We start from the raw sequence: 27,665 nt of genomic DNA on the forward strand, positions 1-27,665 counted from the left end.
TTCAGACTTCCAACCCAGATTTGTAATAGCTCAAAATCAATTTAGTTTGGTATTTTAAATTAAATCCAAGCAAATCCTCATCCTTTAAAGACAGGTACCTGTGGAAGCTCAGTTCTTCTGGAAAGATTAGACCCAGATTCCATGACCAGGATGGATTACGCTACTACAGAATGGATATGTGAAGCAGAAGCCTACTTAGCCACATGTTAGCAGGAGAAAGAAAACTCACATGGGCAGATCAAGGCTTTTGATACCACTACAGAAGTTGATCTTTTAAGAACAACAGTTAGAGCTAAGGAAAAGAGACCTAAATGGAAGTTAAAAAGGACCTTAGTTAATTACTTGGGAATCTTCTGAGGAAGTGTTGTATGGGTAGGGATTTACCCAATAATCTCCATCATATCTTTATATACATTACTAAACAATTAAAGACAACAAATATTGGTATGTAGATGATGTTTACCTGTGATGTGCTCTGCTGGACACTGTGTCTACTTGACAAATGCTGTGGAAATACAAAACAGTAAAATTTAAACCTTTTTGAAAGTAAGAAATATTTACATTATATCTCTATAGCAACAGAACAGTAATTTCAAAATATGACTGTTCAAGATTATTCCCAAGTTTTCATGGCCTTTTTTCATAGTGTATCATCACTCACAAGACTACTAGCTTTCCTAAAGACTCTTCTCAGATAAACCATTTCTTAGCCTGACTACTTGAATTAACAGGTGGTATTTTACATCAGCTTTAAAGTAAATGGCTGTCACAAGCTGGACAGAATTTCCAACGCTGTAATAGCATTTCTTTTTGAAAAGTGCATCACCCTATACTGTATAACCTATGTGTTCTCTTGCTAAGTGGGGTGATACCCCACCACTAATCCTCATCTACCAGTATGCTGTCTATGAAAAGGTGCATCTGTTTAAAAATATAGACATCTATAAAGAAGGATGGATTTTAGACTTAAATTTTTTGCTCTGAGCAGAAAATGAAATTCTGATGTATGATTAAATACTTCTCTACAATTTTAGCTAGCCAACATCTGTAAAGAAGCATCACTATAAAGAGCAACATCTCTGAAACGGAACTCAGAGGGTGATGCTGTATTTAAACCTTTGTACGCTAGAAAGAAATGTTATAATCAGAAAATGGACTGCAAGACTCACTGAACCCGTTTAATCTCCAAAGGGAGATTTAAATACTAATCTCAATTGAAATGGTTTCAGAGAGCTTTAAAAACCATATCATTAATGATTCTGCCACGCCTGTTCCACACACATTCATGTTAACATTAGCATTTTAAACTGAAATAGTAACATTAACACCACCACGTTAATAAATATTCTCTTCACTCACCCCCATCGCTATCCTTCTGTTAAATACTCAAAATCTTATTCTGACTAAACATATACACTCTGTAGCAGGACCAGCATGATCTGCTGATAACCTCATAGCTTCAGAAGAGTTGAAAGTAAAAGACAGTCCACAAAATGTATTTGGCAGCACTTTTTCCAAACTATGCCACTATCTTTCACACAGAACAAAAATAAGACTTTTTACCACAAAATGAAAGATGATCTTCAAAATAACACTAAATCAAGAAGATATTAGGGTACAGACGGAGCTGGCAGAAGTGCTCACGGAGCCCCTTCCAGCCATCTGCTAGCAGTCGTGGCTAACCAGGGAGGTCCCCAGTGGCTGGAAGTCAGCAAATGTGACGCTCACCTGCAGGAAGGGCCGGGAGGAGGATCCAGGGAACTATAGGCCTGGCAGCCCCACCTCAGTGCCGGGGGAGGGGATGGAGCAGATCACACCACGGGGCATGTGCAGGGCAGCCAGGGGATCAGGCCCAGCCAGCGTGGGGTTATGACAGGCAGGTCCTGCTTGACGAACCCAATCTCCTTCTACGACCAGGTGATCTGCTTAGAGGATGGGGAAAAGGCTGTGGGTGTTGCCTACCCAGACTCTAGTAAAGCCTTTGACACCAGCTCCCACAGCGTTCTCCTGGAGAAACTGGCTGCTCCTGGCGTGGATGGGTACGCTGCTCACTGGGTGAGAAGCTGGCTGGCTGGCCCAGCCCAAGAGCGGTGGGGAATGGAGCAACATCCTGCTGGCGGCCGCGCACCAGCGGCGTTCCCCAGGGCTCCGTGTGGGGCCAGCTCTGCCTCGTACCTTCATCGGCCATCTGGACGAGGGGATCGAGCGCAGCCCCGGTACGTAGGGTACTGGTACAGCTTGTGGGGGAGTGTGGGTGCGCTTGAGGGGCAGGAAGGCTCTGCGGAGGGATCTGGACAGGCTGGACCGATGGGCTGAAGCCAACCGCGTGGGGCTGAACAAGGCTCAGCGGTGGGTGCTGCAGCTGGGTCACAACAACCCCCCGCAGCGCCGCAGGCTCGGGCAGGGGGCTGGGAAGCTGCCTGGCAGGAAAGGGTCTGGGGGTGCTGGTTGATGGCCGGCTGAACACGAGCCGGCACTGTGCCCAGGTGGCCAGGGAGGCCAACAGCATCCTGGCGGGTATCTGAAACAGTGTGGCCAGCAGGACGAGGGCAGTGACCGTCCCCCTGCGCTCGGCACTGGTGCGCCCGCACCGCAAATCCAGTGTTCAGTTTTGGGCCCCTCACTGCAAGACAGACATTGAGGGGCTAGAGCGTGTCGAGGAGGAGGACAATGGAGCTGAGGAAGGGTCTAGAGAACAAGTCCTGTGAGGAGTGGCTGAGGGAACGGGGGCTTCTTAGTCTGGAGGAAAGGAGGCTGAGGAGAGACGTTATTGCTCTCCACAACTACCTGAAAGGAGGTTGTAATGAGGTGGGTTGTTGGTGTCTTTTCCCAGGTAACAGGTGACAGGATGAGAGGAAACAGCCTCAAGTTGCTTCAGGGAAGGTTTAGATTGGACATCAGGAAAAATGCTTCACCAAAAGGGTGGTCAAGCATTGGAGCAGGCTGCCCAGGGAGGTGGTTGAGTCACCATCCCTGGAGGTGTTTAAAAGATGTGTAGATGCGGTACTTAGGGACTTGGTTTAGTGATGGACTTGGCAGTGCTGGGTTAATAGCTGGATTCAATCTTAAAGGTGTTTTCCATCCTAAATGATTCTATGATTCTGAATGGCATATTTTGACAACTGTTTACATTCACAGTTATAAGAACGTCCTCTCTCACACTGTCAGCAGGAGAAATAATGATCTCCAGCTCCCTTGTTTGTCTGACTACTACACTGTCTTCTGAATGTTAAAACCCTCTCAGTTTAGGTGGCTGAGTTGCCTATTTAATCTTTGTCACCTGCAAGCACTCAGAATCAGCTGGCATAGGAAAAAACGGTTATTAAAGCTGTTGAAGGTACACTGGCTTCTTTTGACTAAAATTAATCTCTAAAACTGAGTAAGAAATTGGGACATAAACTCAAGCAACAGAAATATGAGAGCCGGTCTAAAGAGCTACAGTTTCCTCAGCACACACAGTTGTTCACAGAGTGCACATTTAGGTAAAGCTGTAACAGTAAGTGTCAAAAATCAGGTTTTCAATTTTTGACAATCAAAAGACTAGATTTCACCAACTCTCTTCTTTAATAGTGCAGGACCATGCTATTCCTATATGGACAACTACTGACTGAGTTAAATTTACATACCCTTGCCTCTGGCTAGGCAAAGTGCCCAACATGTACAAGCTCTCTTGGAAGGCATTTTTGGGTACATAAATGACTGAAAATAGCCAACACAGATTTGCCAAGGGTAATCATGCTTGATCAAGCTAGCCCTCTAGGGCAAAATAACCAGACCTGTAGGTGAAGGGAGACTACTGGCTGTTGTCTATCTTGAGTTCAGCAAGGCCTTGACCACCACAGCCTTTCACAGCATCCTTGTACCCAAGTTGTGAAGTTACACCTGGATGGGTAGACTAACTACATCGGTTAAAAAAATCCCAACCGTTGGACTGTCGGGCTCAAAAGTTTGATAGCATGTATTCTTCAGAGGTCTATCCTGAGACCTATGCAGTTTAATGAATTTGCAGATAATCCTAAATTGGGGTCAGCAGTCAATGTATTCAAGGAGGAGGCCTCCATTCAGAGGGATCTAGGCAATCCAGAGGAATTGGTTAAAAGGAACCTTATGAAATACAGCAAGGACAAATACAACAAGTCCTGCACTTGCAACAGGCTAATCCTTCCATGGTCTAGGCTGGGAACTGACTGGCAGGGTCCTGCTAAAGAGCAAGCCAAACACAAATCAGGACAGCACTCTGACAGCAAGGACATTTACAAATGTACAGTTTCTATTAACAGGAGTGTAGCCAGTAGATTGAGAATAATTTATTCCTTTTTACTCAGCATTCAGTAAACTACATCTGAAATAGTGCACCCGATTCAGCAAAGGACCACCCAAGCAGCTGGGAGTTGGAACACATGCTGTATGAGAAGAGATGGAGGGAACACAGCTTTTTTAGTCTGGAGAAGGTCTGGAGGTGACCTGATGGCAGCGTCCCAATAACTGAAGTTACCAAGATGACACAACCAGGCTCTTTACAGAGCTGCACAGCAGGAGAAAAAAATATTGTGATCACAAACTACAGCACGGGATATCCCAACTTTCCAAAAAGCTAAAAATAACCCCATCATGGCAGTCAAGTATTACAGCAGGTACCCAATCTTTTCCCTTGAAGAATTTCAAGATCCAACTGGACAAAGCTCTGAGCAGCCTGGTGTGAATTCAGTATTGGCCTTGCATTGAGCAGCATGTTTGACTAATCTCCCGAGGCCCCTTTCAACCTGAAAAGCCTTGCAAGATGATACAAAAATAGGACTGTTATCTTCCTTCCAAAAAAACCTAAAATAAAATAATATCTGTTTTACCTTTATTTTCCCCAAAAGACAGTTGCCTTTTAAGGTTGTACAAACTTTAACAGATAAGATGATTCATTTCAGTATATCTTTCTTCAAAATCAAAGTGCTTTCTGATGCTTAAACTGAATCGTTGCCATTGTAACCTAGGCCCACTGATTGTCTTATCCATCATTATCATGAAAAGATTAATTAAATTCAGCTTGTGACTCCATTGTAATACTCAAATCTTCTCCTACAAAACCACCTAAGCTTGCAGCATTCCCAACCTGTACTTCAGAAGCAACAATTGACTGCAGAAGTTAAACCACTGCGTTTATGGTTCTCACTGGTAGCCTACACTTTTCAGATAATTTCTTCAATTTCTCTACATTATTTGAAATTCTGATCCTTTCCTCCAATGTACTACCACTTCCAACTTTGTGGTATTTGCACATTTAGAAAGCATACTCCCTATTTCATCATCCAGTCATTAGTGAAACATAAAGCACAACAAAATGGAGGATGACCACAAGAAATTAAGCTGACTCAACCTCTCTCCTATTTAAAAATTACTGATAACCATTCATCATTATATTTTTTCTGGGTGTGGTTTTTCTAATTAGCTTTGTGTTTACAGTAATTTCATCTAGAACTAATGAACTTAGAAGAATTTAAATTAAAAAAACAATTAAAATCTTCATGAAAATTGCTTATTCTGAGCAAGTTCACAGTCACTATTACTGACCTCCCTGTTGCAAATAATTGGATCTTTTTTCTGTTCCAGGATTTTTTATGGGGAAAGAATGATTACTAGCTCTTCCTCCTCCATCACTCTTTTTTAAAGGTGTGAAGTATGCCTGCCCTTTGCTGGTACTCTGCAACCTTACCAGTCTTTCTAATGATTATCACTAACATGTCTGATACAGCTTCTCTAGACATCCCAAATGAAATTTATATATTTCTGGATATCTCTGGAACTGACAAGTACTTTATAAACTTTTCCACCCTGTTCCAGTGTGACTACTTTCACTTTCCCACACGTATTGTTAGCAATTTGACACAGTTTACCACCTTACCAGAGCGTAAAGGGAGCAAAGCCAACATTAAACGTCATGTTATTTTCTTGGATCGTGTGCCAATTGTTTTCCCATAAGCATAAAAACTTTTCTTTAACTTCCCAATTACTATCAGTTGATTGATAAAACACTTTTTCTTGATAGAACTGACAACATTTGCTTGTTATATCTTAATTTGTAAATTGCCTAATTCTTCTATTTACCCATTAGTGCTATTCTATCATACTTTTCTATACTTCTGTTGTTTTACACTTACTTTTTGTAACCTTAAGTTCCCTTTCATTCACTCTAGTGACTGAAGATAGTAAAGAATTCTTAATTTATCCAACGTGGCCTCTTAGCAAGTATCTTGTATGGTTTTTTTTTTAATTTACTGAAAGAGCTATCAATTCTCCTTACTTATTCTTCCCAGCACACTTCCTTTTTATGATATCTTACCTACTGATACTAGTTTTTATTGTTGCTCTTCCTCCTTCCTCTCCTAACAATGTTGATAAGTGAATCCTACCACTACCACATCAGTCTCAAACAAACTGCTTTCTATCATCTCACTCTCAACTGACTTCTTACTAGAGTTTAGAACCAAATGTACACAGAACTGTCCTCTGACAATCTGCTTTGTTAAACAAACAAAAAAAGTCACAAAGATTTCATGAGCTTCCTGCACAGTTTGTGTCCAGTTGGTTTCCTTTACTAGCAGAGCTCTGGGCAATTGAAGTCTCTATTATCAAGTGTTATAACTACTCATTCTTAGCAATTTCATTTTCCATCTGAATAAAGAATAGGCAGCTATGAGGTGATGGCAGCATTAACTTGAAACTTAGATCTGATTTACTGGGAAATCTGGTAAACTATTATTTTTTTTTTGATAGTTGAAAGATATGGCTAAGATCCAGCAGTAACATAGCCAATAGTTGTACCTTTCATGCAGCTCTTAAATTCATCCTGAAGACACATACACAAATCAATAAATTTATAGGAAAGCTACAGACATTTAATCACCAGGTTTGAATGTCTCTGATTTTTTGCAAACGCCTCCAAACATTTGTGTCTTGCAACCCCTTCCACTAAAAAGTGCCATCCAAGTGTTTCTGACATTCAGCTGGACTTGAGTTGCTAAATGACAGCTTCAGTCTAGTGGCAATTCCAGCACTGAGCTCTGTGGCAGAATTCTGACAACATATTTTCCTAAAATTTCAAAAACAATGTACATTTTTAAAAAAAGTGATCCATCACATTAGTTAAAAGCACAAATTTTGTCATAAGGAAAAAGCAATTTGGTTTCCTTCAGGTGTAAAGCAACAATTTCTGACAAATGCTATGTATCCTGAAGCCACTGGTATTTAGCTTCATAATGAGTCACCTGGAGAAACAGGGTGTATAAGGCCTCAAAGTACAACAGTTGTGACAAAGAGATTAATATAGTAGTCACAAATATACTTAGCAATGAGAAATGAGAGCTAAGAAGGATGCTCAAATTTTAAAATTTAAAGTTTACCAAGAAAAGTAATCCTAAATCTAATGACTGTATAAAATGCTTGAATTTGTTTGCACAGACAGGGAAGTCTAATGTGTTACCCCATCCATTGTTCTGCTAATATGCGACTGTTTTCTATGTTACATTTAACATTCTACAATGGCACAAGCATGAGAAGGTACCTGGACTCTCACAACTACTCCCACAAGTTTTACTTTATTTATTTATTTATATTTTACAATATAAAACCTTATTGTTCATATGAAAGCCCATTAAGTATTTTGCCAGGAGTAAGGAGGATTCTCTCCCTGGGTTTCTGTTAAACAATAAAAACCCAAAGCCACATTAAAAAGACCCTAACAGAAAAACAAACACCTTCACCAAAACCACCTTCCTTCAATTTTTGCCAAATTTAAGTTAAAAAAATAACAGATTTTCATCTGTTCTGGTTCCTGAAATTGCCTTCTGACTATGAACTGGATGTGATTAGACAGCACTGTCTTCTTGAATCTACAAACTAAAGCAACAGTGAAGTGTGAACTGACTAATGGTCACGTCCTGATACCAGCACAGAACTGAGCAGCAAACTGTGCTGGGGGTATTTTCTTCAGGACTAAAATGGGTGACATAATCAGACTACTTTTGACAATTAAATATTAGCTATTTGCTGTACTGCAAGTATTCAGAGTAAAGAAAACTGCAGAATGAAACACAGAGTAATAAAGCAATCCTGTTAGCAACTTACCTTGTGTTCTCAGAGTCATGACTGACAGAATTTTGTACCAAGTCATTTGTACATTGTATTTGAAGGAAAACTGCTGTAATAGCACCAAACTTTCCTGTGACTATGGCAAATCAGGAACAAACACTGAAGTACTATTGAGTGATGTACTTCAGTGTTTCTTATGTAACAATTTTTATTTCTCTCTGTTATAGGATGCAAATAATCCAAAATAGCAACAGCATATAGCCTGTTTACAAAACATGCCTTTATTTTAGGGAGATGTACAAAGGACGCCACGTAGACATTAACTATCACTCCTGCATCTCTGATAGCTGAAAGCCAAAAACGTTTTAAAATAGGAAACCCAAAGTTTATTAGAAGTGAGTGACACTATAACAATATTTATGTAGAAAATCTACTGTTTTTTTCTGGATGATACTAAGCCATGACATTGTATTACAGTAATTGTTCTTTCTTTCTTTCTTTCTTCCTTTTTTAAAAAAAAATAAAAATAAAGTAGCATCCCAGGAAAAGTCTTCATTCACTTTCCACTGAACATTATATGCTGTTTCTCCCTTTACTGCTACATCATGATCCAAAACAAAGTTAACTGTATTACACAGTTCTACTAACAAAGAAGAATCCAAGTGCAGTTCAGTTGTGAAATGCATTAGTGGCTTTCCAGTTCATTAATGACACAATTCACATTTCTAACACACCTTTAGCTTTGCTATGTTCTAACATGACTGTACTAGTGACCAATAATGATAGAATTTGGAACTCACTGCAGTGAAGGGGTTTTACTACTTTTCCTGAAAATCCTAACATTCTTATTCAAATGCACCACACATGCTTTCTAAGGGACACTGCCACACAACAGAGATGGCCTTCATGTTCAAGGATTAGTTTTGCTTAAGTTAACTTATTCACTGGTCTCCTCCCTTGCTCTCCTTTTTTGTGAGCATAAAAAGCTTTGAAAGAGCAAAGATGCTTATTAACTATGCAACTCCTAGAAGCAGACTTTTCACTCAAGTATTCTTCAGCTGCATCTGCAGACTCTCCTCAAAGAATCAAATAGTGGCTCTCATGGACCTTCCAGACCCACACAAACTGTTGATGGACTCCAGGCTTGAGAAGCATTAATTAATGGAAGAAGCAGGCTGATCAACACTAGGATCCTACCACTGGAAGCAGTTCTATTTCTCCCAGCAAGTTAACAATTGCTGTTCAAAATAATCAAGTAACCCAAAAGCACATCAATCTGTTAGCCACCTTCATTATACATCAATAAAATTTTCCAGGACATCTGCCTGGCTCATGGTGCCCTCAGATCAATAGACCTCGGCAAGATATCACCACAGCTAATCTCTAGAGCTTCCAAGATTTTGTATTATTTCCCATCTTACAGAATTTAACAGTATATTTACAAAAGGCAGTGACAAACTGTAGATTATGTAATACAATCTCTGCAGAATACACGCAGGAACCAGAGGTCTAGAAAACCTGACCTAGAAAGAAAAACTGAAAGAAATAGGGTTCTCTAGCCTAAGGAAGAGAGGACTGAATGGGACTTAACAAGTACGTAAAAAAGGGTGATGCAAACAAGCAGGGGTAAACTGCTTCTCTGCGGACATGACAGGAAGACGTGAAGCTTAACCTGTGAGTTTATAGTGAAATATCTCTATATCTAAAGACTAAAATTAATAAAACTTCCAAACTGTAAGAACAGTGAACCGAGCAAAAAGATTGCCTGGGTATGCTATGGTGACTTAAAACACTGGAGATTTTTAGAAACAGAAAAGAAATTGTCATAAATGACAGAGGCAGTTGATCCTGACATTAAGCAAAAGAATGGACTGGACAACCTCTTAAGATTTTCCAGCCCTGTTTTTCTTTAATTCTGCAAATAAGTGAAAAAAGATTACTGCTACTTCATTTGATGCTCGTATACTGATTTTAGCAACAAAGATCAAAGTTTAAAAGGATTTCCACTAGCTGTGTATGATGGATCTGTTTATTTAGAACTTTTGCTGTTTCTGAAACAACAGATTTTAGAAATAAGAAAATCACAGGAAGAAACGACATTCAAAGCTACCTTCTGCAGTTTTCATACCATGTTACTTTATAAATTGAAATTACAATGCATGTAAGTATGCCATTTCCAAAAGAAAGCTGGTTCATTCTTACTAAACTCAAGGTACTAGAGACACCGACTATTCTGGTGGCTAGGATGCATATGAAAAAGACATTCAGCTTACAATAACACTATTCTAAGCAAGAAAATATCTAAGAGTAAAGAATAAAAACTTTTTCCCTTCTTTCCCTCCCAAATGGAAAACTCAAAGGAATCTCCCACAGATTTCTTACCATTTTATAAAGATCTGAAACACTGATCTGATCTGAATCCACAACCTCAAAGTCCTTCCGAGGAACTAAATCTAGGCCCAGATGTCTGCAAAAGAGAAGGAAGAAACAATGGTAAGTATAATACATTAGAGTGTTCACTATTATCTACTACAAATGTGCTTACTCAAGGGCAAGGACACAAGAAATACTAAACTATTTAAGTATTTTTGCATTTGTTAATCATTAAACAGACAGTCCTTCTAAATAAAAATAAATGCAAAAAATAAATGCAAAAATCAAACAAAAAACCCCCTCCACACTACGAACTTGTTACTTTTTGTTCACTGACTTCAGTGGAACAATAGTAAGTAATGCCAGTTGAAGCTTTTGGCCACGATGTTGGAGCAATATACAGAGCAAGTTGATTTAACACATGGAAATGTAGTAGGCAAACAGCATAGTATGCTGGTATCTGCTGCAGTATTTGAATAGGTTCTTTCACTACATAATGAAAAAGTTCCATTAGTAATCCTGTGCATACTGGCAAATAGATACTGTGCCTTGGGAAGCTTTGAAACTCCTGGTATCGATGCAGCTAAACCATAAACTACCACTGTATAAACAGTATTTTTTAATAATAAGCAATAACTGCAATATCAACAAGAACACACACATATCAAAAAATCCCTTTTAATTATTCTGAACTGAAATAGTATTTTGGCTCAAATCAGATATATAAATTACTTTAAATAAAAAAGAAGTAAACCAGTGCAAAGAGGATGACTAGTTAAGAGATTCTGTATTAGAAGTCAGAAGTTCAGATCACAGCTGCACATCAGTAGTAAACAGAATAAAGTATTTTGTATCCAGAAAAACAAATGAACAACAATTAACAATTAATTAATAATTGTAGACTGCGGAACAAAACAACCTAAGAGGCATCAAAACTCAACTTTTGATCTGTAGATCTTCAGGTTCTGAGGCATAAAGAGTTGCAAGCATTGCAATAAAAAACTATTCTAAAGACACATATTAGGAGCAAAATTAAAGAAATACAAATAAACTATTTTCATGCTTTCATCTTATTTGATACTTCATTTATAGGTACTTTACAGTGAAATTCTTAAAAGTCTCAAAAAAGATTCAGAAGAGGTGCCCTCATGGACCACCTTTGCACTCTTTCTGTCACTAACTATAAAGGAAAAGCAAGTGTCAATTTAATTTTGTAATCAGACTGGGAAACATCCTGCACAGACTTGTTCCTGATGGCAAATAAAAAAAATTATTTGCAAAAACCCCTCAGGTACCACAGAATAATTGTATTGTGCAATAAACAGGAGTCTTCAAGCAATACAGTGTCTCTTTCTGAGCAATTAAATTAAAACAACAGCAAGGAAGAACCAGTGGTTTGCACGAAGCCCAGTTAGTTACCTTTGCTGACCACTGTACTTGTAATCATTGCCAGTATGTTTCCCAGTTCTGCAAATCTTTTTGAAATTTTGCTTAATCAGGTTTTCCTTCTTTAATTATATCCCTAAACCATCACATCTCAAAAATAGATAGCTCAGTCCTGGTCCACTCGCTGGCAAACAACTGTTAGTACTATAATTGCCATTAAAATATCGTACCAACAAACTGGATTTTCCACAGTCTTAGTTCTTTGCCGAAATTAGCTATATATTCAATGGGAAAAAGAAAATTTTCCTTCATGAATTCAGTTATCATGCCAAACACCACTGCCTAAACTCTTAAGGCTAAACTGTGAAAGCAATGGTTACACACCTTCCGCACTTTTTGATAAAACCTATCAAACACAACTTATCCATGGCCCAAGACCAGTATCTGAAAACTGCAGCTGCAAAGATGAAAATTACTGTATCTATTTACCAAATGAAAAAGATTAAAATAACAATGCGTTAGGTAATCCTTACCTGCAGCAGCTCTTTGAGCCTACTTATAATAGTAAGTCCGATAATATAATAGAAAAAAAACTGTAACAGGTAAAAATGGTAATATGCAGAGTCCACTTCAAATTTTTTTAAATAAGGTTAATGTTCATCATGTTCATTCACAGAGGCTTTCCTGAACCTGAATATCTAAGACATTTCCAAAATACCGTCACTCACATGTGTACCACCCCCCCCCCCCCAAAGTATATTTATAAAGGAATTCCTCTTCAACATAGATAATAACAAATGATTTCCTAATAACATTATCAAAACCACTTGTAACTGCAGTTCCAAAGCATTATTAGAGTTTACAGAAAAAAACTGCCAAAGCTAATCATAGCCTGATACTGCACTATTCTCATCATTTCAACTCTCCAGAGAACTGAGGTCAAACAGTGGTTGGACTCATTACTGAAGACATGACAAAGGTATTATCTTCTACTTAATAATGTTCAATACAACTGCAGTAGCATCCCTGTGAAACCTATCTGATACCCTATTTTTAGTTAAATCCCTTAACATCATGGACTTTCAGCCCAGAAGATTCTCATTCTCTAATACTGTGTTAATCCTGCACAATTCTTGCTCCCAGGAAATAAAGGTGTATTTTGCTTTAGTACTAACATGCTGTCATTTATCGTGCAGGTGGAAGTTCAGGTTTATGCATTTAGTTTGTATCCATTATTTTTTGTCAGCAAAGAGCATAATGCTTGAAATGGCAATGATAGTCGGTGTCCCACTTTCTCAAATACTGTGGGCATATAAGAGCACCAGCTGCCAAGCTGTATTTCTCAAAAACACAGCTTGCATAAAAATTAGATAATGTACCGGTTTGTTTATTTGACAGTTCCTCTCTCCGTAATACTTTATTTTACAAGTAAATTCATGTGCTTTTTTATTCTGCCTTAACATTGAACTGTCTTTCAAAAATATGTTCCAAGTATACATACAAAATCTCCCCAAGCCTATCAATTACCTCAGTAGCATATGCCTGGGATAAACTCCAGCCAATATTCAGATATTCCTCCTCTTGTACATAGAATTCTTTAGAATTTTCCTTTCTTTGGGGGGAAAAAAGAATAAAAAAAAATATCCACCGCCCGCAATCTCTAGATACTTTCCTCTCAGAGGACAAGCCAATAGACAGAAATACTAGCATTTTTAATACTGAAAGGAATGAACATACAATTCTGCTTCAGGTTAAATGGGCTTCTAGAGAAAATCAACTTAGTTTTAATGGTAACTTCAAAGAATGATCCTAATTTTTAATATTTTCATTTATTTATGATACGAATGCTATACCATTTAGAATTCATAAAACCACAAGTCATAACAACTGTTCCCAGAAGAACCTTGCAGAAATATGTCATTTAACTAAAAATATGTCTTTAAGATACACATCCAATCTTGAAGAACAGATCGGGAGAACTCATCACATCTTCACAGTGTGCAAGATACCATCCCCCTTGCTCCAAAAACGTGCTCTTAACCTTGACTCTTTTCAGCTTTAATCTTGCAGCCGCTAATTTTCCTTGTACTCCTTCTCTAATTGTATCAAAGCCTCATTTAATATCATTCATATTTCTCCTACACAAATACATTTATAAAGGTGTTGAAGGGAAACAAAATGATTCTGACAGTGATTCACATAAACTATGTGGAGACTTTAAAAAAAAGACTTTGAAGGAAATACAATAGAGAAATCCATGGAAAATGAAGTATGAGAAACATGTTTGTGAAAATTAGACTGTGCTAATACAACTTCATATTTTTCTTCGACAGAATTAAATTATCTTGTGTACAAAGAAACTGCAGGGGCTGTGATCTATAAAGTTAGTAAAGTGCTGACGTAATGCTACACAGGAAATTATTTCTTAAAATGAAGATGATGAGATGACAGTAAGTAATCTTAGTAAAGAATTGTTTAAAGGGAACGGCAGCAAATACTTCTGAGCATGGAAGTATCAGACTACAGAGAGAGGTTATTAAGGTGTTCTTTAAAGACTGACATGCAAGAGAGCTCCTTACAGTTTTAATCTCTATTCAATCTTTACTACAAGTATATTCAGGAGAGAGTAAAAATATTATATATTTAGACAGAAATGGCAACCATTCTTTCTGTAACCTCCTTAAAAGCATTTCATTATGGTTGTTTAAATTGTTCACTCCTGTTTTGATCACCTTTGATGCAACAATGACAACTACTGTAACAACTGGTTTCCAGTTATTATGACCTCATATATACGTGTAACACATCTGCAAATTCATTTTACAAACTTTAAGCTAATTGTTGCAACACTACCAGGAAGCAATTATTATTCCTTTCATGTCAAAAAAAGGTTAGTCACTTAAAAGTCCAAAAATAATCTTATAAGGATGTGAGCACTGAAATTCAAGACTCTTTGAGCTTTAACACTAAGCTTAGTTCATTGGATCGCACTATTCCCTCTACAGTGTTGCGCACATTAGTAGTTAGGTATTAACACTGCAACTGACACTGGCTTTCTGACTGCAATTTTGAGGTAAGAAAAAGACCATGACTTTGAAACTGTTTCATTTTATTTGTACAGCAGTGTGAAAGATTAATTTCTAACATTTCCCCCCGTTTTTCTTTTTAAATATTAATTTGTAACTTTTAACTATCTGTGGATCTTTCTCTGCAGAATGTATGGCAACCGTTTGGAAGAGTTCTTTTAATGCAAGGATTTAATAATATTTTATGTGAAAAAGAATAATCTTTAGCTAAAAAGTAGCATAAACCTACAAACTCATCTTATTTATGGCTTTTATCTGTCCAAAATCTCAATGTATTGATGACTCCCCGCTCCCTGCTCTGTTTCTGAGCCTAAACATTGAGTGTCTACCCCACATTTATAGGGAAGGAAGGGTCCTCCCTCAGTATAAATGGGAAAGCGATTGTGCTCAGAAACGTGGATGCTGTATATTAATGTCCTTGACAGGTATTATATTAATCTGAAAGAATCAATCCTGAAGATCATTTAGATGACCTCTTATTGTTAAGTTAAATTACTTTGAAGAAATCTTTACCTGCCTGTTTGGTAAATAAGGTATGCACATACTGCTGCAATTAATTTTTTACACTGGGGCAGAAGCAGAGTATTCACATATCAAAGAGAAGCTTGGTAAGACAGATTCCTTCATCTTTTTTTGATGCAAAAGACTCTAGAAGGAAACAGGTTTTTGTCAGTAAGAAAATTTAATTCTTGTTTCCCATTTTAAGCTTTAGTAAAAGTTGAAAAGCTTACCCATTAATTTAAAAAAAATAATTTCAAAATCAATTTTCTATTATACTTGCAGTGTGATTTAAAATTAGATGAAGAACTAGAGATTTCACTTTATAACATGATTTAAAATAAGATGATGAATTGCAGACTTCAGTTTTATAATGTCTATTTGCTGCTTTACAACTTTTTCGTTGTTATTTACAGATCATTGGACACTTCCAATAGCATTTCAGACTTCAACAGATCAATATTCTAATAAATTGTATCCCAGTGAAATACTTTTAAAAAACACAACTATTTATAATATTATATATAAAACCTAGCAAGCTATGCAGGAAGAAGGACAGTATATGAGATGTGCAAAAATACACAGAAGAATGCTTAAAACTGAAAGTTTAAAACCACTAAGATGCTTATCTGAAGACAGTAAATCATGCTCTTTTGAGCAACTGGGAAATACAAAACCCTATATAGCAACAATACTAGTCACTGTATGCATAGAAAACAAAGCTAACTGTAGGGAACTGGAAGAAGTAACAAATCATCATAAAAAGGATGCACCCAGGATCATATTTTTGTATTGGGGAGAAAGAATGTGTAAACAGCAGAAAATTAAATTGCTACATTAAGTGGAAATCAATATTGCATTGTAAGAATGACTACCAACAATACAAAAGGTTAGCAGCAATAACTGTAAAATAAATTATATCCCTACCTTTTTAATAGACCAAACTACAGAGCAAAACTTAGTATTTAGACTAAGCATACAAAAATAAGCAAAAATGTTCACGGCAGTAGTTCTGAAAACAGACTAAGTGAGTTTTTTCACAAAAAAAATCTGTAACTACTAATCCAAGGGGTGTTGCTGTCCCTTGACTTCCACCAGCTCCTAGGAGAACACAAGGGGTGACTACCAGCACCACTGCCAGTGTATTTAAGGCAAAATGATACCAGTTCAAACTGAAAAGACCCTTAACGGGTGGTGACAGGAAAGTGTGAATTTCATGTTCACATCATCCTTCCTAAGTAATACAATGCATTAATGATCAAGGTCAGGATAAAAGTAGCACACATACTATGTATTAGGTATGTATCAAGAATCCTTTTTTCTGAAAGCTACTTACTCATGGAATATCTCCTACCAGATTGTACTACACTGAATAACTACAGACTTGCTCAAATTGCATGTACTTAAGCTTCTCTATTAACATTAATGCATGTTAATAACAACATTCTTCATTTATTTTATTTCCAAATCTCAAGTATGACAGAATAAGCAACGAACACTACTACATTTTTTGAGAAAGGGCAGTACTATGTGAATATGCATATGAAAATCATTAATTTTTTAACAGCAGGTGGTTATGAGTTCCATGAAAAAAATCTGAGCGGGGAGATACAAGGAAGTGACAGAACTCTCCCAAAAATTCTATGAAAAGAGTGATGTTGCAGAAAGACCTTCCAAAATCCCAGACATTTTGTATTGAAATACTGCATAGTCTACTAATTAAATACCTTTTCAATCATATGCCTTTTAATGCAGTTCCTTTATTGATACCCTTAATCTGTTTAAGCATGTATGTCTGATATAATGTGCCTTTTTCTCTAGGGGGGTCAGTACCTGTTCTTATATAGTAAGAAACACAGAAAAAGAATTTTCCTAAACAAGCATCCTGAGCAGATGAATTTAATCACGAACATATTTATATTTCCCAATTTCATTGATGCTTCTCCATTATTGTCATGCATTAATTTACCCTTATAGTCTTAATTTACTTCGTACTTAAGGATTTTACATTAAAAAGAAAAGATGTCTATAGCCAGCTCCTTGAACAACCTATTCTTCCCATTGCTGCATTGCTGTCTACTCTCCTCACCTTTTTTTCTTACATTTTTGCAGCTTCCTGTTGCTAATTTCATCCATGCACTCTTTGAGCAAAAACATCTAGGCATAATGCTTAAAAACGGTCTCTTGATTCCCATTTACCCTACTGGGAATGATACTGGAAAATATCTGTAACTCCACACTGCAGAACGACTTGATGCAATCTATTAGTCTATGTCCTTCAGAGCTTTCTTCCAACAGAGAAATGAAATGTAGCACAGGGGCTAGCTAAATCTTCATGAATGTGTTCAAGTATGTCTCTCAGATGGGGTCCTGAAGTGGGTGACTAAGGAACAGTCATAACAAAGGCATGTTAGTGAAAAACGTTTTACTTTCTTCCTTAGTTGTCAACTTAAAGAATTCTGCCCTGCCCCCCATATGTTAATTAGCACTAATCCTACTCCTAGTTGAAAAGCAGTTGTTATGTGTCTGAGGAGAGTGATACTTCCTTTAGAAAGGTCATATACGCATCATGCAAAACTTACCTGAAACACTATATCTCAAGAACAAAACCAGTTCTGGTGTACGGCTAGTTTCTGCCTAATGGCAACTTATTACCACCTCTCCACAAATTCACCATGGAACTGACCAAGGAGAGTCTAAACCTCTGAGAAATGTCATTACATAAAAAGTCAAAATATACAGCCTCAGCTCCAATGTCACTGTTGACGGTGAGATTCTCTACATATTGCACCAACCATTAAAATACTTCCTCAACTGAAAAAAAAAGTGGGTTTAGTATCTACGAACACATTCTCCCAGGCCTAATATTCACTATATTGATACAAAGTAAGTGACCTAATCCTCCTAGAAGTGCAGACAACCTTAGAAAAGGCTTACTAATAAGCAAACAGCTCACTTTATAGTAATAGTAGAGAACTATGCAATGAACTCACTGTGAAAAGTTGTATTTGATTTCCAAATAGTCAAAATGTTCTACCTGTGTACAAATACTACTGGAAGGAAAAAGTTGTTGGTATTTTTTTAGTAAGAGCTATTTAACAATAATTAGAACAAACAGTACCCAGCTGGTACCTGTACTTACTCATTGCCCCAGTCCAGCCTCACTGTGAGGTGTCTCTTGACCTCCCGCACCTGATCCTGTGTCAAGTGACCTGACAGCAGCTGTCTGCGTAGGTCAATGAGTTCATTCATCACATGCCGCAGCTTGTAGAAAAGATCTACCTTATGTTTCTGTAAAGGCACATTTTCGGGAGGAGAGGGGAAGAGAGTGAGAAGAAAGAAAGGAAGAAAAAAGAAACAAAGAAAAAAGAAAGAAAAAAGAAGGGGCAGAACAGAAGGAGAAAGGGGGGAAGAAGAGAAAGAGATGGGGGGGAGATTAATAAGTTTGGAAAGAGAAAGGATGTGAGAAAAAAGAGAAAGAAAGAGAGAGAGATATTAATAAGTTACCAAATTTTCATTTAATTACACTGTAGGAACATTAATCCAGTTTGTACAAGCTTTAAAATATTTATATCAAAAAGAAGTGTTAACTGATGCTATTTAAACGGAGTAACATTTTATTTCTAAGGGTTTAGGCTCAATCTTCTAAGGGGTCCATTTTCTAATGGAACCTAACACTACAGAGAAGAGGATTAATTATGTGCAGCAGGGATCACTTATTCCAATGATATAATAAATTCAAAGTTTTAGATTTATAGTAACAGAGAGATGAAGAAGTTTGTCTGTCAGCAGCTAACTTAAGGACTCTAAACAGTTAGCAACAATGACTCACCACAACAGAAAACCACTTTTAGTTATTTTTTTATATTCTAATTACTAAAATTTACCCGGGGCGGGGGGGGGGGGGGGGGGGGGGGGGGGATGGAAATGAATATGTTATCTGCACTCTGAAAGGGACTAAAGCAATTAATGATAAAATTTACCTGCAAAACTACTTTAAAAGAGGAAAATCACCACAGACATTAAAAACACACCACACCACCACCATTAGGAAAAGAAAAAAAATAATTACACAGCCTTTTCCAAAAGAGCTAGTATTCTTCAAATCTGAAAAAAAAGCCTACCCAAAAAACAACCCAAAAGCCAGACGGGAGTGGAAATACTTTCTTCCCCTGCAGGAAATAACTATATGGGAAGCCCACAAAAAAGGAAGCCTGAGGCTAACAACCAGGTCCGCCTAAAAGCATCCCTACGATAAGGAAGTGGGTCCAAACTGCTCCAAAATCTGCTAGCTAAGAAGTGTGTGTCAAGGCAGCTCTTGTCTATGCAGCCATGTCTCATACTGCATAAAATGACCAACGGGCAGTGCGTGAGGATCCCCTGTTGCAGTTGAACTCTGGTTTTTGAACAACTAAGCTCCGTTCCCACTTTTATACAAAGCTTGAACTGTTTGAATACCACTTGGGGAAAGCAGTGGTTAGATGGACTGAGACTGAGACTTCGTAAGCTAGCACCATCTCGATCGCATTGCTGCTTGTGAGTGTTTTATAAAAGCTCTCTAAATAAAATACCTGCATTTATCAAGACCAGATATGATAGAACACTTTTCTATTGTTTCCTATTGCAAAATGCAAGTGAAAAAAACGGTTTTCACTTGTTTTACCAAAAATACATTAGATGAGATGAAAAAAACAATTTCCATCTACTTGAGTTGTTTTCCTAAGTCATGCAAATCTAATGGTCTTGTAGGAAAACAATTTCAACACAACCCATTTTGATCAGCAATTTGTTAATTTCTCTGAACCCGATTACACATCTGCTTTGCTGAAGCAGGTTAAGCACAGATGGAAACATCTGCTGTTCTTATCAAACAGTTCTGAGATTAAATGATGCAGAAACTTTCAACTATGCATCAACATCGGTTCTGGTCCTACTTGAAAAAAACACAGACACCAGATCCAACAGAAAGACACACATTTTCAGGGCTGAAAATACTTACTCTAGGAAGACAATCATGTATAGCTGGCAAAGTACAAGATTTGTGCTTTAGTTTTATCAGTACAAGGGGCTGAAAGTAAATCTGGTATAAGCTGAAGAAGACAGTAGGTATAAGAAATGTCCAATTTTATATGCTATTTCTGTGAGCAAGAAAAGGTTGTAACTTCTACACAGGATGAAGACAACTGAGTTTGGGCCTATCGAATAAGCAAATTAGGTATATACTATCAATAAAACAGTTGGCAATGAAACAATTACAAGAATCAGCTCCAAAATAATCACATTCAGAATTCCCAAATGAACCTGCTGAAAGAGCCACTCCCTCAGGCTTTTAATGATGGTTCAAGGCTACCAATGCATTCAGGTCCAGAACACTATGCTGTTAAATCACTATGTGTTCTGGAGTTATTTTTACAGAGTTATTTTTCACATAAGTATCAGAAGTACTTACTTCAAATATAAATAAATGAGAACTGAGATTGTAGAATACAATTTAGTAAAAGCTAGTCATATTAGGTCCTACACATCAATCAAAAAAAGAGAGAAACCCTCGAACTCAAACCTCTCTCAAACTTCAAACACTCCTTGTGCTCCAGGATCATGACAATATGCCATTTTCAGCTTTAGTTCTCAGACTTATTCTTTCAAAAAATATTTCACCTGCTTTAAACAGTATAAGCAAGCATTGACAGAGAGAGCCAAACATATGGTATACTTCTCAGAAAAGACAAGGTCCCCTATAAAGAAGGAAGGAAGAGTTATCAGAAAGTGGAAAGCCAGAGAAGCTGTAGATATGATCTTAGGCAAACAGCTATGAACAGAACCACAGAAGCAAGATCCATGAAAGTGAAGGAAAATACTTGCGAGAGAGAAAGGAGAGATAGAACAGAGTTGAAGGTAGCTCAATGCCAGGCTCACAGGCAGTAAAGAGTTTGAAGCCGTCAATAAACAGTGTATAACATCCCTCCTCACACTACAACAAGTCTAGTGACTAGTAAACTCCATTTAGGAGAGAGGGAGGGAGATGCACATATTGTAATGACTTTCCTCTGCCTTCTCTCTTTCAAGAAAAGACCTTCAAAATTCAACATCAAACTAAGGTGAGCAGGATTCCTCCCCTCATGTAAAGAAAATGGCTTAAAATGAAACAGATGAACCTGGACACCACATTTCCAGAAAAACTAATTTTAAGCACTAAAGCCATTCAAACAATTTTAGTCAGAGCAGCACCACAAACAAACTTGAAACATTTGCATTTTTTTATTTAGCTACTAACAAGATGACAGTCAGTCTGGTACATAAGTGTTCGCTCTGGTTTACAGTAAATTTTTATACAACCTGTAACTTCTCATTTTTCATCTAGCTTTGTCACGAGCTACCAAGCAACAAGCTTTATCAGTCAACAACTTGTATCAGTCCATTCAGAACAGTCTGCTGTGCACATTTATGAACATATTTGGCAAGTGTTTTGCATCTGGAACATAATTTTTTACAAGTATTTACGCAAAATTTTTACAGTAATAATTAAGGCGTGTTAGGGACAATGAATCTGGATAGTCTTCGTGAACTGGGGGCTCTTTTCTTACAAGCAGCACAAGCCTGTCCTCTAGCACTGTTACCTTATTTTACTATCTCCAGATAGTAGTAACATATCAAAGAAATACAGCAAATCTTTTTCTAACAAGTCACGCTTATCAACTCTTGGATGATCTCCATACACATAGCTGCACATCAAAAACCGTAATTCTGGCAATAATTGTTATTTCTTTTAATGATTCCGTGCTAGCTTTACTGATATCAAAAGTCAAAAGATGTTTCTGGTGTTGTGGTGAGTTGACCCTTACCAGCTGCCAGGCTACCACCCAGCTGCTCTCTTGCTCTCCCTCCGCAACAGGCCAGAGTGAGGTGAATAAAATAAAAATAGTTGTGGGTTGTGATGAAGACAGGGAGATCATCTCCCAGTTACCATTCCAGTAAAACAGACTTCACTTAGGGGATATTACTTAAATTTCCCTTTAAAAACAAAAAAAAGGAAGACCCAGGAAACCACAGGCCAGTCAGCCTCACCTCTGTGCCTGGAAAGATCATGGAGCAGATCGTCCTGGAAACTATGCACATGGAAAACAAGGAGGTGATTGCTGACAGCCAACATGGCTTCACTAAAGGCAAATCACACCTGACAAAAGTGGTGGCCTTCTATGATTGATGGATGAGAGAAGACCAAATATCATCATCTACCTGGACTTGTGCAAAGCATTTGACACTATACTGCATGACATCCTTGTCTCTAAACTAGAACAACATGGATTTATGGACGGATCACTCTGTGGATAAGGAATTGGCTGGATGGTCACACTCAAAGAGGCATGTGGTTAACAGCTGGATGTCCAAGTAGAGAGCGGTGACGTGTGGCACTCCTCAGAGGTCAGCACTGTTTAACATCTTTGTCAGCAGCATGGATGCTGGGATTGAGTGTACCCTCCGCAAGTTTTCTGATGACACCAAGCTGTATCATGTGGTTGATATGCTGGAATGAAGGGACATCATCCAGAGGGACACTGACAGGCTGGAGAGATGGGCCTCTGCAAACTTTATAAAATTCAACAAGGCCAAGCACAAGGTCCTGCATGTGGGCCAGGGCAGTCCCAAGCACAAGTACAGGCTGGGCAGAGAACGGACTGCGAGCAGCCACAAGAGGAAGGGCTTGGGTCTGCTGGGTGGCGAGAAGCTCACCCTGGCCTGGCACTGTGCCCCTGCACCCAGAGAGCCAACCCAACCCTGGGCTGCACCAAGAGCAGAGTGGCCAGAGGGTGGGGGAGGGGGTCCTCCCCCTCTACTCCGCTCGCCAGACCCCCCCTGCAGCACTGTACTCGGCTCTGGGGCTCCCAGTGTAAGAAGGACATGGACCTGTTGGAGCCAATCCAGAGGAGGACCACGAAGGTGCTCAGAGGGCTGGGGCAGCTCTGCTGTGCAGACGGGCTGAGGGAGTCGGGGTTGCTCAGCCTGGAGAAGGGAAGGCTCCAGGGAGACCTTGTAGCAGCCTGGCAGTACCTCAGGGGGCTACAGGAAAGCCGGGGGGAAGATGTTTTGCAAGGGCATGTAGCGACAGGATGAGGGGGAATGGCTTTAAACTGAAAGGGGGTAATTTAGATTAGACACGAGGAAGACCTTTCCCGTGAGGGCGGCGAGGCGCTGGAACACATTGCCCAGGGCAGCTGTGGGTGCCCCGACCCTGGCAGGGCTCAGGGCCAGGCTGGATGGGGCTGGGAGCGACCTGGGCTGGGGGGAGGGGTCCCTGCCTGTGGCGGGGGGGCTGGGACTGGGTGATCTTTAAGGTCCCTTCCAGCCCAACCCAGTCTATTAATTTCTTGCCAATTAAACAGAGTTGGGTGGTGAGAAACAAAGACCAAAAACCCTAAAATCCCTTGTCCTCACCCACACTCTTTCCAGGCCCCACTCCATTCCCTCATTCCCAGCTCCTCCACCCATCCGCCACAGCAGGGGAATGGGGTCGGTGCAGGGCATGCATGGGGGTGAGCTCCTCGCTGTTCTCCTTCCTCCTCATGCTTTTCCCCTGCTCCAGGCGTGGGTCCTGCCCATGGGCTCCAGTGCTTCAGGACAAACCTGCTCTAGTGCAGCCCTCCCCACGGGCTGCAGTGCCGGTACCTGACCCACCACCGCCTCACCTCCTCCCCTCCTCACGTTCTGGCCCAGCTGTTCATGAAGCTGTTTCTCACTTTTTTTTTTCCTTATCCTCACTGCCTGGGTGGCTACTTGCTGTTTCTTAAAGGTGCTCTCCCAAGAGAGGTCACCAGCTTTGCTAATGGGCTCAGCTGTGCCCTTGTAGCAGGTCCCTTGTGGAACCAGCCAGAATTGACCTCTTCCCATGGAGACATCCCCATTGCCAACATTTAGGCACAGCACCCAACACAGCTGGCTGGGGTTTTTAAACAGGTAGTCCCAGAAAATAAACCTGCACTCACATGAACACCAAGCTGTTTCATGCTCCATTGCAATAGCACAAACTCCCTGCTTCGTGCCTGTGGTGGCTTAGAAATGCTAAGTTGTCACTCTTCTTTAAATAACCACCACATAATATGAAAATATATAGAAGACCAGTATATTATGGAACATGACCTATTTATAGTTACTTTGTTACCATGACTTCATTTAATCCTACTGTAAAGAAGTCAGGATTTTGCTTCCCTCAAGAGCAGTCCCTTAAGACATTTTCTGTAGAATTGCCTTAGGCTGTAACAGGGGAACAGGGCACAAAAAATTATTTTCCTTATAAAAGCAAGTGAGTAGCTTTTCCCAGGTTCCTTGTTATGGATTTCAGTACCTAAATTAGATATTAAAGCCTGCAAGAATCATCATCACATGAAAGGAAATACTAAAGCTGGAAACCACCAAACTCATGCCTGCCTTTCCACTTTTATCTGGATTTTTTAATTAAACAAATTTTATAGTAAAGCTCTGCTGGAATTTATAGATTTGTGCAACATTTATAGTTTAATCTTACTCAAAATCTATATTACCACAAAATCGTACCACCATGCAACCTTAATCACTGCCTATCTAATTAGGTAGTATTCATCAAATGCCTGTTGATGAACAAAGGTCAGATCTTACCGGTCAATACAAGGATGTGTCAAGCAAAAGGAACTGAAGTAAAACTTGCATGGGAGACGTGGTTAGCACACAGGTATCAAGACTGGCACCCACAGTAAAGCAAAGCAATCTGAGAACACAGTTAATGCTTGTACATATTCTTCTGTTCTATATGTGTGCCTAGACATCTAGTCCTGTTGTAGCATTGAATTAAAATGGACTTTAGTAACAGTTAAAAAATACAGAAAACAAATAAGGGAAAGTAACATCAAGCAAGAATAAAGTGGAGTAAATTACAGCTTCTCCTAATTACAACTACAATGTACGTTTACAAAAGGTTGTGGTACCACCCTGGTGTTTTCCCAAGAGTCTGGGGTTGAGCTCACACTTCTTGGACAGCAGAACACTGAACAGTCGATGAACAACTTTGGTCTTTCAAACAAGTAACAGACTGAGAAACGAGGACACCTCAGTTTTGGTTAATTTCCATTCTTCTGTCCTGAAGTTCACTATTTATTAGTAAGGATGCATTAACATGAATAGTATTTATTCTCTCCTATGAATAGTCATAGGATTTAGCTTCAAACAGAAATTTTTTACTCTAATATAAATCTGTTTTAAATTGATTCTCTCTTGTATTCACAGAGGGCATTTCAATTTACAGTATGTATTAAAACAGAGTAAATTAGCGTGAGAAAAATAAATTCTTCAGCCTTTTGCCAATGAAAATGTGTCAAATAGCTTAAAATACTGACACGTGACAAAGGGGAAACTTAAGAGGCAAAAAGAGTGGTGGTGCATCAATAAAGAAAGCAAAAGCAGAGCAAACCAACAAAACAAAGCTTTTACAAGATAAACAGAGAGGTTGCTACAAGCTTTTCCTTTACATTAGATGAAATGACACATCTGAATCACCATATACCATACTTAGTAGTACAGTAACTTTTCTGGATATGCTGTGTCTATATGCTTCTTCCAAGTACTAAAATCCTTGAGCTAGGCAATAAAAGATATGTTGAATTTATATCATTAACTTCATGAAGAGGTTCCTTGCACTCTTCGTAACAATCCAAGCAGAAACTACAAGAATTCTGACTTTCCCTGAGTTGGGAAAAAAAAAAAAAAGTATTCTCAAAAGAATGAAACCTGTGATATGAAGCCTTAAATTTTACAGAAGCTAATTTTATATGGGTATCTTCATACTAGTAGTATATATGCAAACTCTTTTCACCACTCATTCCCACCACTTCTCTGAAATGTACTAAAAATGCCATTTGTGCAGAACTTCTGCTAACCTTCTCCTCTGCTTCAGAGCATTTAATGTGCTTTACCAGAAACTTTGTACAGCAAAGCAACAATTGGATTGCCTCAAAAATAATTTCAGAACTTCCTTGGATTGCGCATTTCAACTAAAAGATTGTATTTGTTTAAATGAGATTACATGAAAATACTCTGCAATAGACAGAAAAAAACAATTACTTGATCTGCTCCAAAACCACAATGGTGTACTTAAATCAAAGCTATTTACCAACAAGTCCAAAAACCTGGTGATAGGTTGTATCTGTTGCAAACCAAATGAACACCCTGTTATAGCTTTTCATAGCTATAAACACCATGCCAGAGGATCAGCATGAAATTACAGCAATAGCAACATTTAAGGTAGTAACACAGAGGAGGACAAGTCCTCATAACATTACCAAAGCTATTTACTCTTTAAAAGGGCTGTTTTCTTTCCTAAGATCTCCATTCCTGTCTATGAAGGACATTGGGTAACATTTAAACCTGTTCTCACAATGCTCTGTATTTAACAAATCAGCCCATCTCAAGTTCAGAGATCTCCACAGAATATTATGAAGAAAAATGTTTATGCAGGGTTGGTACTATCCTATTGCCCTTCTTCAAGAACAGAAGTTTTTTCCTATTTGTTCCTATCACCCCACAGATCTTACATGTCTAACTTAAAAGATGTAATTCAGAACCTATTTTTATTGATAGCAATGCAGTATGTTACAGAGAAAATATTTTTTTATTTCCATTATAAACAACTTTTCCACTTTAAAAATCAGTTATACCACATACATACATAACTGCAAATACAAGGTACTACACTTACCAGCAGTTAAGATGCACATCTTTATTATCTTTTCCTTAGTTACAACTTCGGATACCCAAGTTGTCTAATAAACCAACTTGGGACAAGTAACAGATGACAACATTTAATAGTTACAAAAACAATTTGAAACAAATCTGACACTACTTTGGTGTCTACTTCATGCTATTAGTATTCATATGCTTTTGTTACTTTTAGAGTCTGAAAAGCAACTTGGCCAGAACGGGACAGTTACTCTGGGTGTAAATCAGTGTTGTTTAGCTTTTTTGGTTAACAGAAAAATAGGATGCAAAGAAGGGAGATTAGTCTTCTCCAGAAGAGGGGGCAGGAAGGAGAGGCTCTATGGGACAATTACCTTGAGAAGAGGAAAAATTTGTTTGAAGAAATACCTAAAGCAACCCTGTGACTCCAGCCCACCCCTATCCTGGCTGCCCCTGATGGCAGCTGAGGGCTGGAAAAACCTACATAATCAGATTGTGGAAGAGACAGCAGCTTACCATTATTTTGTTGACATTCAGATGAAG

At 38.6% G+C, this 27,665-nt stretch overlaps 1 protein-coding gene across 12 annotated transcripts in view; it reads right to left on the reverse strand.

Moving 5' to 3' along the window:
- DOCK3 (dedicator of cytokinesis 3) overlaps positions 1-27,665 on the reverse strand; it is a 225,308-nt gene that overhangs the window by 132,751 nt on the left and 64,892 nt on the right. For all 12 annotated transcript variants that reach the window (XM_056337656.1, XM_056337652.1, XM_056337658.1 and 9 more), the window contains exons 6-8: positions 18,565-18,713; positions 10,462-10,546; positions 464-505 (exon numbers count right to left, since the gene is read on the reverse strand). In XM_056337656.1, the coding sequence (XP_056193631.1) occupies positions 464-505; positions 10,462-10,546; positions 18,565-18,713 (276 nt within the window). The remainder of the gene's footprint in view (positions 1-463; positions 506-10,461; positions 10,547-18,564; positions 18,714-27,665) is intronic.

This window comes from Falco biarmicus, chromosome 4 (assembly GCF_023638135.1).
Source record: "Falco biarmicus isolate bFalBia1 chromosome 4, bFalBia1.pri, whole genome shotgun sequence".
NCBI lineage: Eukaryota > Metazoa > Chordata > Aves > Falconiformes > Falconidae > Falco > Falco biarmicus.